The 15,183-nt window shown below is 38.6% G+C and overlaps 1 protein-coding gene and 1 long non-coding RNA gene across 2 annotated transcripts; both read left to right on the top strand.

The window, feature by feature from the left end:
• Nucleotides 1–8,140: 8,140 nt before the first annotated feature.
• Nucleotides 8,141–13,108, top strand: LOC149106014 (uncharacterized). Its single transcript, XR_016209587.1, has 3 exons — nucleotides 8,141–8,552; nucleotides 11,165–11,431; nucleotides 12,723–13,108. It is a non-coding gene; the product is annotated as an uncharacterized LOC149106014 (long non-coding RNA).
• A 229-nt stretch (nucleotides 13,109–13,337) lies between these two features.
• Nucleotides 13,338–15,158, top strand: LOC149106013 (uncharacterized). The gene is made up of 3 exons (XM_089297325.1): nucleotides 13,338–13,561; nucleotides 13,795–14,021; nucleotides 14,795–15,158. Exons 1-2 carry the CDS (start codon nucleotides 13,436–13,438, stop codon nucleotides 14,014–14,016), a joined length of 348 nt encoding a protein of 115 aa, XP_089153451.1. The 5' UTR covers nucleotides 13,338–13,435; the 3' UTR covers nucleotides 14,017–14,021; nucleotides 14,795–15,158.
• Nucleotides 15,159–15,183: the final 25 nt, after the last annotated feature.

Genomic DNA, 15,183 nt, shown 5'->3' with positions numbered 1-15,183 from the left:
CAATCACAAATATATTCTGCAATAAAATTAGAGCAGAGGAAGGAGAAGGTGGGGTTATCCATCCTGACTTCTTTCCTGACTTTTTTCATTTCAAAGCTGAACCTAAACAGGTTGAAAGGCTGGCCATTTTCTTTCGCATGTGTTGGAAGATTAGACACTGACAAAATATGTTGACTTCGACATCTTGCTTTTGAGTCTTGCAAAATTCTGGTTGGTATTAAATTACAAGTCATGAGAGTTACATGAGCTCTTTAAGATCCAGTCACTACAGACCTTCGATTTCATATTAAACTCCTCACTCTTATCACCATTTTAGATGATCAATCTGATCAAGAACAGACTTAAAATTAATTATGAGCTAAGTATCCACCATACCAATACATGCCAATCTGGATGCACAACTTCAAGTTTTACTAATTTAGAGGTTTTCTGTTTCTCATTGCTATCCCAAACTTAAATTCACCCAATGAAGGGAAGTTTGCTTAAAAGTTATTTATAATATAAAATTTTAGGTTTGACCAGCAAAGCTGCTTGGAGACTCTTTATTATCTATGGACGTTCCCTTAAAATAGCCTGTGGTAGCCTGGCCAACTTATAAATTTTGTCTTTTCCATATCCATTAATGCTTCCCAAGCCAAAGTCCCATTATAAGGTATAAACTGTACCAGACAAATTAACTGGAAAAGGTGGGAAAGGACTATACTTAAGCGTTACCTACCAGTAAGTCCTAAGTCAATTCATTGCCAGCTGCTAGCATCAGTCAACTACATGTACATGTATCTAGCCAGCTTAAATTTGGCTGCTCGAATATCCAAATTGATGTATGGTCTGCATTTGAGATGTTGAATCAGAATTCTTCATGATTTAAAGTTGACATCACAAGTGTGCACTGTTGACAATAACTTTTTTGCCAATGTTGGGAAGGGGTAGTGGGAGGTTGTGCGGGGGTAGGAGCTGATGGCCTAATGGTAAATCAGTTGGACTCTGGATCAATAGGTCCAAGATGGAGCCCAAGCCAGAGTTGCTGTGTCATGTTCTCGAGCAAGACACTTGACTCTCCCAGTACCTCTCCCCTCCAAGGAGTGAAAATGGTACTGACCGATTGTAGGAGCAACCTGACAAAAACAAGGGGTAACCTGTGATAGACTAGAATCCCATCCATAAAGAGAGTGGCAATACCCCTGGGCATTTCATGTTGCAGAGACCAAAGGTAAGCACCAGCACTGATGAGCCATCTGGCTCATCCATATCCCGAAGGGGTGGAACAGAGTTCCCTGCCCTGCAGCCGGTGAAATAATCACTAGAGTGTTCTCATTCCGAGCCGCAAAGACCAGACGAGGGATTTGATTTCCTGTTTAAAGCAAACCTTTTCCCATAAAAGTTTAACCCCCTTGACTGGATGTACCAACAAAACGTTCAAGTGAGGGAGGGAAAAGGACATTGGTTAATATGCATTTCAAACAGACAGCTACACTGCAGACGGCTGGAAATGTAAAATGACAGCTTGGGACCAGGGCAATGGTGGATCATGGAATGAGGAGAGGACATCGGAGAGTGATGCTCCTCGAGTGCGGCTGTACAGGCAAGTTGATTCAAGAACCCACAATGAAGGATGATCCCCCAGTGGTGATGTGGTTGGCATGTGGTGTTGTGGTAACCAAGGCCACTATTCAGATTTCTGAAGGAGCCATTTCTTATTATAGAAAAAAGACAGGCAGCCTTTGTAACAACAGTTATTCCTTTTGATATTTAAATGCCACATCTGATAGGGATGAAACTCAGCTTTTGATATTTGTTGAAAATTGGGAGAATAATGCATTCCATGCCCAGTAGAAATAATGTTACATGTTCCAAGCCATAATGGCAGTAGGTGGGGTGGAGAGTGAGACATGGTGGCAGATCTTTCCTTCATGTCAGTGACATTTCTGTCCTTCAGGCATTCAGTTCAAGATGCTCAAGTGTATATCTTGCAGGAACTACAGTGCAAGGATTTTCTGGCTGTGATGAAGCAAAATCATCCATGCATTCAGAAAAAGTACCAGGTGATGAAATGACACATCTTGATGAAGAGGTGGCTAACAGCAATCGCATGAACTGAGGAGGATTCAGGTTATCTGCCCAAAGGTGTCACAGCAACAAAGATGCCGCACATGCACCCCTGCCCACGCGCGCCAAACTTTGCCTCCAACCATGCGCTCCAGTGCCACGCCATCACCACATCTGCATTGCCTCCACCTTTGCTGCTGTAACACCTTTGTGCAAAAGCATGGTGAATCCTCCCCACCTCATGTGACTGATGTAAGCTACTTCTTTGTCGAGGTGTGTCACTTCATTGCTTGAGACTTCTCCTAAATACATGGAAGATAATGCTTCATCACAACTAGAAAATCCCTGCACTGTAGTTCCTGCAAGAACACACTCAAACATCTTGAGCTAAATGCCAAAAGGATGGAGACGTCTCTGAAATGATAAAAGGATCACCAACCATGACTTTCTTTCCACCCCATCTGCTGCTCTGTTATAGTATAAAACATGTGACATCATCCCAACCAAGCATGCAATACATCATTTTCCCAATTTTCAAGAGGCAATCAGAAGCTGCGCATCATCCAAATAAGGTGTGTCATCTGAATATCAAGCATGAATAACTGTTGTTTTATAACCTATCTTTTTCCTATAACAAAAAGACTCATTCAGAGGTCTGAATTCTAACCTTGGTGACCACAATAACATGTGCTAACCAAATCACTACTGAGGAATTCTCCTTCACTGTGGACTCCTGAATCAACCTGTCTGTACCACCAGACTCAAGGGGTACCATTCCCTGATTTCCCACCCCATTACACAATCCACAACTGCCCTGGTCCCAATCTGCCATTTCACATTTCCAGTCGTCTGTTGCATAACTGCTTGCTAAAAGTGCATGTTAACAAATGCCCTTTCCCTCCCTCACTTAAACGTTTCATGGTATATCCAGTAAAGGGTGTTGGACTTAAATGGTGAAAGGTTTGTTTCAAACAGGACACCAAATCCCCCTGCCAGTCTTTGTGGCTAAGAATGGGTACATTCCAGTGATGTCTTCCCTGGCTACAGGGCACGAAAGTCTGTTCCATTCCCAAGGGAACAGAGAAGCCAGATGGATCATCAGCACGAGTGCTCCCCTCCAGTTTCTGTAACATGAAGTGTCTAGGAGTGTTGCTTCTCCCCTTGGATGGGATGCTAGTCCATTGCAGGTGACCCCCAGCAATTGTCAGGTTGCCCTAACAAATTGGCCAGTACCATTACACTCTTGGGTGGAGAAAGGCATTGCAAGGGTAAAGTGTCGTGCCTGAGAACATGACACAGCAACCCCAGCTTGGGCTCCATGTTGGACGTATTGATCCAAAGTCCAACTAACTAACCATTAGGCCATCAACTCACCACCCCAACCTACAACCCCCGGCCGGCCCACCACCCCTTCCCAACATTGCCAAAAAGTAATTACTGACAGTGCACACTTGCGATAACACATTTAACTTGAGAAGAATTCTGACAAAACATCTCAGTGACATGCCATATATTAAATTTGATATTCAAGTAGCCAAATTTAGCCTGCCTTGATACATGTAGTTGATTATTAGAAGCAGTGAGCGAACTTAGGGCTTACCAGTAAGCAATGTATATAGATTACAATTGTTTCTCTTTTTGCTGCCTGGCTCATTCTCAGTAGAGTAACCAGTGAACTCTTAATGTATTCTCTTCCTATGGTTAGACGTTTGTTTTGCTTTATCCTGTTAATTTGGTCAGGGCTCGACACTAATGGTAGCCAACTTGCCACAGGCTAGAGTAGGAATTAAGTTTTGGCTACAGAGCTGGGCGCTATTTTTTCAACTTACTGGCCTGGTGGCTAGTGACAACTTATATGTCACTAAACAAAAAAAAAATTGCTAGCCAAGTGTTGATGTTGACTGGGTGCAATAACAGCAGAATCACTAGCAAGACTTGAAAACACAATGCAAGCGACTCTCTTTAATACATTATGGAATTAATTTTAAAGGAAAAAATACACAATGCAATTTTGCATCTGAAACCTCTTGACCAGTTGACATACAGTTGGCACACCTTGTGTCACGCTTGACTGGTAATGTTAAACACAAGGGCGAACCAATTTATGACCGAATTGCACTGGTTTTAATTTTGTTCAATGGCCTCATGTTTTCCTCACATCAAATCTCTCAAGCCAACAGATCACAAAGAAAAATCCAGTGATTTTCCTGAAAAGACTTTAAGGACTCTTTGATACCTCCTTGTAAAAATATCCAGACCCCAAGACATCATTGTAAAAACTGTCGAGACTTCTTCAGTCTCTTCACAGACAGGAGCTGTAGAATTCAAACTGTTTCAAAGGCAGCATTAGCAAAATTTGACTGCTAATAAAGGTCAAAGGAAATAAATCTTTCTCACGTAATTATTTCTGCAATGGTAAGTTCTGTCAGTATGGAAACAACAACAAATCACCTGTATGTTGTTACGCTAAATGAAATGTTATCCCTTTACAGTTCTGCACGATTTTGTACATGATTTTATCAGGGTGCTCATGTTTTGTGCTACTAATTTGTGACAAGAAAAGAACATTGATGTATGCTTTCAGAAAATGCTGTCTTGTTTGTCAAATATTTCTTTCAACATAATAACATGCTCAGTTTTTATACCCTTTCAAGTACCAAACAACGAAAAGTAAACATGATAACACCACAATGAAATTCTTACCTTGTTTCCAAGAAAAGTGTTAGTGTTTGTCTTCATTGAGGAAGACAGCAACTAGTTTGGCCAATTTCATTTTGTTTACTAGCCAAAGTGGCTAGTGGAAATCAGAAACCTACTGGCCAAAACAAAATGTCTCCTAGTCTGTGGCGAGGTGTCTACCATTAATGTCGAGCCCTGTGGCTAGTAGGTTTCTGATTTCCACTAGCTGCTTTGGGTTAGTCTCAAGCAATGAACTGACACACCTCGACAAAGAAGTAGCTTACACCAGTGACATGAGGTGGAGAGGATTCACCATGCTTTTGCACAAAGGTGTTACAGCAGCAAACGTGGAGGCAATGCAGCTGTGGTGATGGTGCAACACTGGAGTGCATGGTTGGAGACAAAGGTTGGCGTATGTGGGCAGGGGTGCATGTGTAGCATCTTTGTTGCTGTGACACCTTTGGGCAGACAACCTGAATCCTCCTCAGTTCACGCAATTGCTGTTAGCCACCTCTTCATCAAGATGTGTCATTTCATCACCTGGTACTTTTCCTCAATGCATGGATGATTTTGCATCATCACAGCCAGAAAATCCTTGCACTGTAGTTCCTGCAAGAGATACACTTGAGCATCTTGAACTGAGAAAATCATGCACAAAATCGTACAGAACTGCAAAGGGATAACATTTTCTTTAGCATAACAACATAAGTGATTTGTCATTGTGTCCATACTGACAAAACTTACTACTGCAGAAATAATTACGTGAGAAAGATTTATTTCCTTTGACATTTATTATTAGTCAAATTCCACTAATGCTGCTTTTGAAACAGTTTGAATTCTACAGCTCCTGTCTGTGAAGAGAGTGAGGAGGCCTTGACAGTTTTTACAATGACGTCTTGGGATATCGATATTTTTTACAAGGAAGTCTCAAAGAAAAACAGAGTTCTGAAAGTCTTTTATTGGAACTGGTTTAGTAGTAGTATTGGCATTATTGGACAATCTAGTCCATAATTTTAGCGTGTGTTAGTAATTGTACATTTCCTTAAACATTTTCTGAGATGGCTTTGGAGTCCGATTCGTGATCGGCAGATGCAATGACAAGAACCACAGACATAAGTGGAATCAGTGGGTGGAGCAAGGGCCCTGGCCTTCTGACGTTCTCTCCTGGTATCCGCTGTGATGTGCAGAAGCTTTTCTCCCTCTCGTAGGGCTTTGGTGCAATTTGTTTTCCACGCACTCCTGTTACTGGCAAGAGTCTCCCATGAATCGATTGGAGCTGGTTTACACACAAAGTAATTACCAACAATAGGTATTAAAGAGAGTCGCTTGCATTGTGCTTTCAAGTCTTACTAGTAATTCTGCTGTTGTTTTACCCAGCCAACGTCAACACTTGGCTAGTTAATTATTTTTATTTGACTAGTAACATAAGGTGTCACTAGCCACTAAGCTAGTAAGTTGAAAATCTAGTGTAGAGCAACCTCGTTCCCAGGGTCTCTAATCTTACCGCCCTCTGGAGCGAGCGACGAGAGACCCTGGCTGGGTCTGGTCACATCCCACTTTGACAATTGAGAACATCAGGGAGGGGTCCTCTGTAATCAGCAATTTGTTGCGTTGAGCTTTGTCGAATTCAAAGTATTGCCCTGCGACTGCCATTATCTATGGTGTTCATCAATACTTAGCTTTCAGGCTGAAATTTCGAATAATATCTACTCCAACGTTTACCTAAAGGTTAAGCAAGTCTGTCTCAGGCAATTTAGTGGTCGTGATTTTCAGTGTTGCCGTCTTACCCACTGGATTTATGGAAAGTCACTCATATTTCAACTGTGGGCGTTGAGCAGCACAATTTCATCCTGTAGTACTTGTTGTTTCTTCTCTGAATGCACACGATCAAATTGGTGCAAAAAAACATAAGAATGTCTCCAGGAAAACGTATAACTTTCCCAAAGTAAAGCTACGACAGTCTCTGAAGAAAAGCTGGACGAAGATAAATATGATATTTGTGCAACGCACTTTGCAAACAGTTCTAATCAAATAGCCGGGCCCGGCGTCACCTGCGGTGTCACAATATCGAATGCAAGTAAGCAATATCTTCGTGGAATATTTTAATCTTTGTCCCTGGAGAGCCAATACTTAGAGCCTTAAAACATATCTTGCAATAGAAACGAACCTAAACAAAGTATAAGCACGGCATGGCAAATTACAGAGGTGTCAAACTCTGAGAAGCGACGTGCACTTAACAGCGGAAACCATGCAGACCTGTCACCTCTAAAAATGCTGTAACATAATCAAACGACTCCGCTCAACTGATAATTTCCATTTCTTCTTGCAACATGGCCAACCAGGATCTCTCTTCACTCACTCCAGGGAGCGGTAAGATGAGAGACCCTGGGAACGAGGTTGAGTGTAGAGCCCTGTTGGTAATTTTTTTCATTCTTTTTCAGAACAAGAGCAAGACAACAAAACACAATTTTGCTATTCCATTTTTGGGGGCTATTTAATTTCCTTTCTTCTGCTAACCCTCTTCATTCACCTTCACCTATCTCTTTTGTGACTAGGTGTCACACAACGCCTCACCCCTCTTTATTGCTGTATCTTATCCACAAAAAATTATTCTGTTCCACGACATATGGTTCTATACATGCTAACTTACAGGCAGCATCCACTACCTGTTAAGTACACTAATATAATGCAATATCAAACAATCTAACTATCAGTGAGCAATGGACAATAAACACACTCGAGGCAGGAAAGAATATTTTGCAAATCCACCAAAATGCGAGCAACAGCGATGAAATGCTGCAAGAGAACAAGGAACTTTGGGGAAAAAATCAAGAACCGACCAAACAAATATCTACTTTCCATTGAGGCATGATGGATACTTCACTAAGACTAAATTTATAGTTTGTAGTTCGCTCAAGTATATACCGAAGGGCCTAGCTCACAAGTTGATCTTGTGACCATAATTTTCAGTGGAATGAAGCACTGCTCATAAAGCCCATATCCAGATTTTACTTGTTCATAACCATAACCTGCACAATTAAAAACATTTTGTGATCTTACCGTGAAATAGCATGCACAACTTGGGCCTTTCAATTCAAGCTAGGGTTGTAAAGCAGCGACAGCTACTGTAGTGACCTGGTTAAACATAGATATCAAAGCTAGACTTCCTTCAACTGACCGTAAACTAAACATGAGCAACATCTTTGGTCAAAAGCACGATGAAATAACTGTAGCTTACTTGATTTAAAAACTCCCGCGTCTTCCCCAAATTGAATATTTGAACACATTCGGACTAACCTCCTCAGGAGTAGGCCTACACGAGTGGTTGCGAGTACAGTCTCGTTTGACAGCGGTTTCTGACAATGGAAAGGGACGTACTAGAAATCTGACCAATCCTCGTTTAGCTTAAAATTTCCCAATCTAAATCCAACATGGCGGACGAATTTCTACTTATGGGGTAGTTTGTTCCCCTAATCCTGAAGCGTTGAAAGGCTGTTTCTTTCAAAGCTACTTTCCTTGACAGAAGGGGTTCAAGAAGGCAAGCTATTTCTTTGTCCTTAGGCCGTCAGAGTAGTGGAGGAGCGTTTACTACTCATGAAAATCGCCGAATACAGCAAGAGACAAAGTGGACTAAGATCAGAGATCGCCTTGGTTATGTTGCCATTGAGAAATCTTCCCTTCCAACTGGGGCAGTTTGTATTTGGTGCCTGAAAACTTCAACTGCAATAAGATGCCGTTACTGTGGGCCTCAAACGTTTTTGTGTCGCGAATGCGCTAGGACACTTCATTCCAGTATCACCACATACCATGTTTTAGAGTTGTAGAAGGTACAGCAATGACCTGATCATCTCTTTATTTAAAAAAAATAACTCACTTTACTTAAATGTACATTTATACGTACATGTAGTTGTTGCAAACTATTAGCTTTAATATATAAGCTTACACCGTGTGTAAAACATCTGTGTAGTAAAATACGTTTTATCCAAGAACAATCACACAGAAATTAATCTTAAGCCCACCTAGTTCAGAAGTAACCTTATCTGCCAACACTATTAATTCAAACTTCAGTCTGCTATCTGCTAATGACTGGCAGCGATGTAGCAGGATACATCCTGCTACATCGTGATAGTTTACGTGTAAGCTGGTTTAAGGCCGTTGACCATACATGTTAGCCAATGTTATAAAACTAACAAATTGTACTAGTGTACTAATTATAGCTAGAAACAACCAGAAACAACAGATCAGTTATAATTGCTAGCACTATATTTTATACATTGCCACTAAAACTTTTGAATGTTTCATCATAATCTATTTACCCTTGTTTAATCATATGTATTTTTATTTAGCCTAGTATATTACTTACTTCCAATATAGCTGTATGCACTTAGGAGCCTGCCTGATTTCTTGCTAGGTTAGTTAGGTACCCCAAATTACAGTGCAGCTCAGATATATGCAAACTACGCATACGCATTTTATAAGACCATATTTTGCATATACGCGTACATCAATACGCGCACATATGTGCGTGTATATGCCCACATATACAGGTATATACGTGCATATATGTCTCTTTGTTATGCATTCCCATAGATTTCTTTATGTGAAGCATTGTTAGTCAAACAAAGGACATTATATTTCTGGGAATGAAAATGCTTCAAAGCGAAATTTGCATATTGTTAAAACATCGTGCCAATCAATGAAAGCTATTATATTTTGAGTTTTCAATCACTTCGCAAATTCGCTGACAAACTACCGTTTATTAACACTTGCTTGATCTTTAGCAACCAAAAATGGGAAGAAAAGTGAAGCAGTCTCTTGAACTCCCTATTTTAACACGTGAACTCTATGTTTTTACAAGTAAAGATCTATGTTTCAGCACGTGTCGGCAAGTTGTTTGCAAATGTTTCTTTGTCTGAATTAAGCGTTCTGAAGATCCTAGTCAAAAAAATAAAATCTCTGGTTATATTTCACACAGATCATTTATTCAAATGGTAAAATACTCTTTCCTTGACGAAAAAATTGTTTATCCAAGTTTCTATGGTGCGCTGCTCATGTTTAGTTATTTTTTCTGCAAGAAAAAGTTCTGTGTTTCGACATGCGTTGGCAAGTCATTTGCAAAATGTTTATTGTCTGAACCGTTCTGAGGATCCTTTTTGAAAAAATGATATCTCTGGTTCATTTAAACTGTGAAATAATCCTTCTTTAGCCAAAGAATTGTTTACCAAAGTTGCTATGGCGTGCTGCTCACATCTAGTTATTTTTTTTCTTCAGGGAAAAGTTCTGTGTTTCAGCATGCGTCGGCAAGTCGCTTGCGAGATGTTTACTGTTTGAAGGCTACTTTGAAGTATTCCGAAGACCTTGTGGAAAAATGATATCTCCCATTATACATGTACATGTATCTGACACAAACCGTTCATTCAAATGGTAAAATACTCGAAGTTTCTATGGTGCGCTGCTCACATTTTGTTATTTTTAATTTTCTTCAAGGAAAAGTTGGGTGTTTCAGCACACGTCTCCAAGTTGCTTGCTTGGACCCGTGTTCACTTTGCATCAAAAAAATGTTATCTTTCGGTTGTGTTTGCTCCATGAAGATGAAATTGCTGAAGCGTGTATCCCCGGTTCTATTTGACAAAAAACAGTAAACTTATGATTTAACGGCAAAATACTCTCTCTTTTAATTAATATTCAGTCAGTTAATTTTGTGTCAAGTGCCCAATTGCAAAATGTTAGTTTGAGCTTACATTTTGCTAATAAGTCGTCTGAAGGCATATGTGCATATACTGTATACATGTGTTCAAAATAAAGAGAACTCTTTCTTGCTCTGGGGCAAGCTGTCAAGCCATTGAAAACAACAATGACCTGTTAAGAAAAGAAAAAAACAATAGGTTAGCTCATACATACATGTACTAATCAGGCATATGCGTATATACTGTATAATTATGTGTATATGCATACACGTATGTGCGTATATATGTATGTATATGCACATACGCGTATTGGGCTGACGCGAATTACGCGTATTTTTTGGTTCAGATATATCTGAGCTGCACTGTAGTAGTCCTGCAGCCAGTTAGAATGTGATTGTTATTATTATGATTTGCACAGGATGGAATGTTTGTTCCTCTTTTTCTAAATCATTTCATTTTGAAAAAATTTAATCACCACTGCTTGTCTGTGGAGATTCAGAGTATCACCTGTATAGATGAATACGGTAAGATATTTTTTGGTATAAATTTGTATATATAATTACAAGTTTTGTTATTAGTATGTTAAAGTTGCATAACTGCAACATGGATAATTATTTACCAGTTTATCAATTACACGGTTTTGCATATAGGTAACCATCATTCCAAGAGAATTGCATTCTCAGTTTCAGGTGTAGTGCATCAAGTATTTTGTACTTGTAATTGATTGTTTCTTTTTGAAATGTGCATTCCAGGGTTTTTTCAAGAATAGCAGTTATTCCTATCAGTAAAGTTGGTGGGAAACAAAGGTTGGAACACTGCCTTAGTTTAAAAGCTGAATTACAGCCAGTCCTTGAAAGGACATTTCTCAGTGTAGGGACACTGATAGAGCTGGGATCCTCCTTTGCAACAATGAGAGAAGATGACCTTTTTAAAGAGATGTATGTAACATCATGGGAGAAACAAGACTGGATATGAGGAGCCAAATGAATTATGCTCTTGTTTTGTTTGCAACTGGAAAGGTAAGTATATAGGCAGATAATGCAACAAAATTCTGACAATCTTGATTTTGTTTTCGGTTCTCTGAAAATACTATAGAGAATCAGTAAGAGAAATTTCCTTTTTTTTTTCAGAGTTTGATCTGTACTCCAATTTTCAATTTAGTTGAACCTAAGGAGTAGAGTTTATTGTCTGTGTTATCAAAATGTCAGTAATATTATAGAAGTGGAAGTTATTTGAATTCTGGTTTCCATGCCAGGGCAAAGTATGTGAATCCATACCATACTTTTAAAAATATGTGATATTTATGAATGTGGGTCTTATAAAAGTTGTGAAATTTAACAAATTGACACTGGTTTTTTAAGTATCTGTCCTCTTATTAATGGTAAATTGCATCATAAAGTTCATTGTCAAAGTAGTCTGCAGATCCACTTGCCTTCATCCATACAACTTTGACAATGTAATATTAATTTTATGACCAAATTTATCATCAATAAGAACACAGATGCATAAGAATCTGCTTGCTGTGTTTTTTATTTTCATTACAGTGAAACCTGTATTGGGCGGACACCCTTCTAGTGATTGCTAGGCAGACACCCTTACTAGTGTCTGCTTAACACAGGCTGTCAGCTCAAAACAGGTTCTAGTATGTTGTGCAATTATAGTCAATTATTAACCGTTTTGTAACACAGCTTAGCATGTAACATCAAAGAATAGCTAAGACTGCTCATAGCACAATGTCCAGTTGATCACTGCATCAATCTGGAATAATCACTCAGCTTAAAAACGATATTGCTGAACAATGTACAGGAGTCTCAGCTGAACCTTTAGAAGTAAAATGAGCCCTTTAAGTGTCCGCTTACTGCAGGTTTTGTGCAACAAAATGTCTTAATATTGGTGTCTGCATCTGTTTAATTAAGAGGTGTCTGCTGAATGCCGGTTGATTTTTAATTACTGTAAATGTGGGAAAAAAATTTTGGGACTTATTAAAGCTGGTGTCCACTTAAAAGAGGGTGTCTGCTTAATATGGGGTCTGCCTAATACAGGTTTCACTGTTAACAAAATCCAAAATTGTCAAATGGAGGCTTCACTAGAGGAAAACACCGGTTAAAAGCTAAATTGAATTAAGCCAAAATGATCCATAGAATCACGGCCTTTATTCCACTGGGAAATTCCTGAAAACATACTGAATTATTCCCAAGTTTAGTTTATTTTCATCAAATACTCGAACACAGCAAAAAAAGGGTTCTACTGTATTGTGGTAAATTTTCATGCCAAACTACAATAATTTACCCAATCTTTTTCACTTCACAGTTGAATTCATTATATTCACAAGCTGATCTTCAGGCTAGCTATCTGTTAATCCTGTTTAGATGCAATTTTTGGCTATATTGAGAAAGCAAAATCATATGCTAAATGTCGCTGAAACTGTTCACGATGATGTCAGCTGTGAGTCTGTACTCCTACTGATGATAAAAATACATGTAAGCCAGTGATCGTGCAAGAAAGTAGGCAGTCATTGTGAACAATTAAATGTACTTGTAAAATTGAGTCTCTCTATAACCACTGACAACAGATGAAGATGGGCTACAAACACAAGACTATATATTTTTGATTGTGACTTGATCTTTGTACAGACAGTTTTGTTGAGCAGACATACATTGCTATGGAGATTAAGAATGAGATCAATGGTAGTAATATAGAATGGAATTTATGAAACCTGGGTTTCAAAACTCCCTAGACTGTTAGCTGGGAAACAGTTATATGTTACGGATGTGGTCATGGTATTTAAGAATTGAGTCATAGAGGGTTATTCATTAACAGTAAGAAAATTAAAAAATCTTACAACATGTACTTTTGGCAAATTATTTGTAATAGCTTTACCTTAGACTGACATCAATAAAATACCGCAAGAGAGCTTAATTTTAAAATTTGTTTCCTTGTACATACTAGGGAAACTCCAATTGAAAGAAGCCTATCTTAATATAGTAGAGAGCCTCTTCTCTGAGATAGTAGTGCCCAGGCACATGCAGCTTCTGGATCAAGATGAAGGGAGGGCAGACAGTGCTGTTGATTATAATGAGGAGGAAGTGGCAGAGATGATGGCAGTGGTCAACAGGATTGTTCAAAGCTGTTCCGTTGTTCCTGAAAAGGTCTTGCTTAATTTGGTTTTGGTTTATTATATACTTTTGGATAACATGTCAAATGCAATAACTTATAATTTGCTTGAGTGAAAAATAATGTACAAATGACACAATCCTGAGTTACATGTAAGTCAGGCTGCAGGAATTAATCACACATACATGTAAGACACATTGCTCATTATAGCTTAGTACTGTTTAACCAATCTCATTTTGGCTATGTAATTGTATTTTTTTTTTTTCAGACAAAGCATTTCTTTATCCCAAAAACATCTTTAACCAAATGGAAGTGTGGCGATGTCTTAGGATTTAGAGTACTTGTAGATGAAGCACTTGTAGATGAAGCACTTGTTTTCACTGGGAAGAGGATGTGTGGGATGAATGACTTTGCCAGGAAGAGGACAGTTGTCAGGATGCTTGCATGTTCAAAGGCGCCTTTTTTCAACCGAGATACTAATCAACAATGATGAAGGTATATACGTATAGAGAAGACTTGTGACATTCTTTTAACAGTATTTTGATGGTGATAGTAAACAACACACCAAAGGTGTCCAGGGCTAGGAACTGAGGATATATGATGTAACAGGTCAATGAGTGACTGCCACTGTGACTAGCATTTACTGTTCCCCTGGTTCCATTTGACTGTTATTAGTTATGCAGCCAAGACAGTGATGTGTTGGACAACTATAATGATAATCTCATGACAATCTGCATGCGTGCATTCACTTTGTCTATAGCTGTCAGAGCTAACTAAATATGATCATGTTGAATTCCAACTTGAAAATTTAGAAATTCACCATTGATAGTGATTCCGTTTTCCTCAAACAGTATGCAGAATTTTATTATTCCAAGTTGTTGTTTTGTACAATGTAGATTGATTTAAGAAATGTACCAAGATTGATAACTCAGATGCAGAGCCCTTATACAGCTTATTGAATCTTTTGTTTGGTGGCATTTGTGTTTCTGTCATGGTGGTGGTTGCATTAGCCCCCCTGAGTAATAAGTTTGAACTGTTGTTAAAGTTACTAGATAACATTATCTGTCAAAAATATATTTTCTTTGATGTTTTTGTATTATCATTGTTTTTACCTCCTTGTCATGTTTAAAGCCTTTTTTGAGATAACAATAACAGACACCATGAAATAATTTTTTGGCTTTTTTGAAATGTGGTCTATATACCAACTTGGGAATAAAGTCAATGTACAGAACTCACTTTTTCTGTTTTGTTTTCAAACATTCGTTCAGCATATGAAGAAACCAGAGAATCAAGTTTTTGGGGATGTCCTCAAAGAGGTAAAATAATTAAAATTGATCAAGTTATAACTTACTAACAGTTAGTAATAATCTTAACAACAAAAGAATGTAGTTCCCATTAACAGCTGTGCTGTCTGTCTTTATAAAGTACTACCAATTAAAAATTAATTTTTAATCCTTCTCTTTTGCCATATTGTGAGACATTACAGCTGATCTCAAAAAAAAAATCCAGGACTCAGAATTATAAATGATAAATTTAAAGTCTTGTGCTACACAGTTCCATCACCTATGTAAAGTGCTAGCAATATTGACAAAGATGCTCGTGGCCCATGTTAAATTATCACTTCTTGTAGAATCCATAAATAAATAAAGAAAAAAAT

The sequence above is a fragment of the Orbicella faveolata genome, unplaced genomic scaffold (genome assembly GCF_042242905.1).
Source record: "Orbicella faveolata isolate gen_17 unplaced genomic scaffold, um_ofav_v1 contig_3, whole genome shotgun sequence".
NCBI lineage: Eukaryota > Metazoa > Cnidaria > Anthozoa > Scleractinia > Merulinidae > Orbicella > Orbicella faveolata.
The sequence above is the reverse complement of the archived record's forward strand: the minus strand, read 5'-3'. Positions and strand labels throughout refer to the sequence as shown.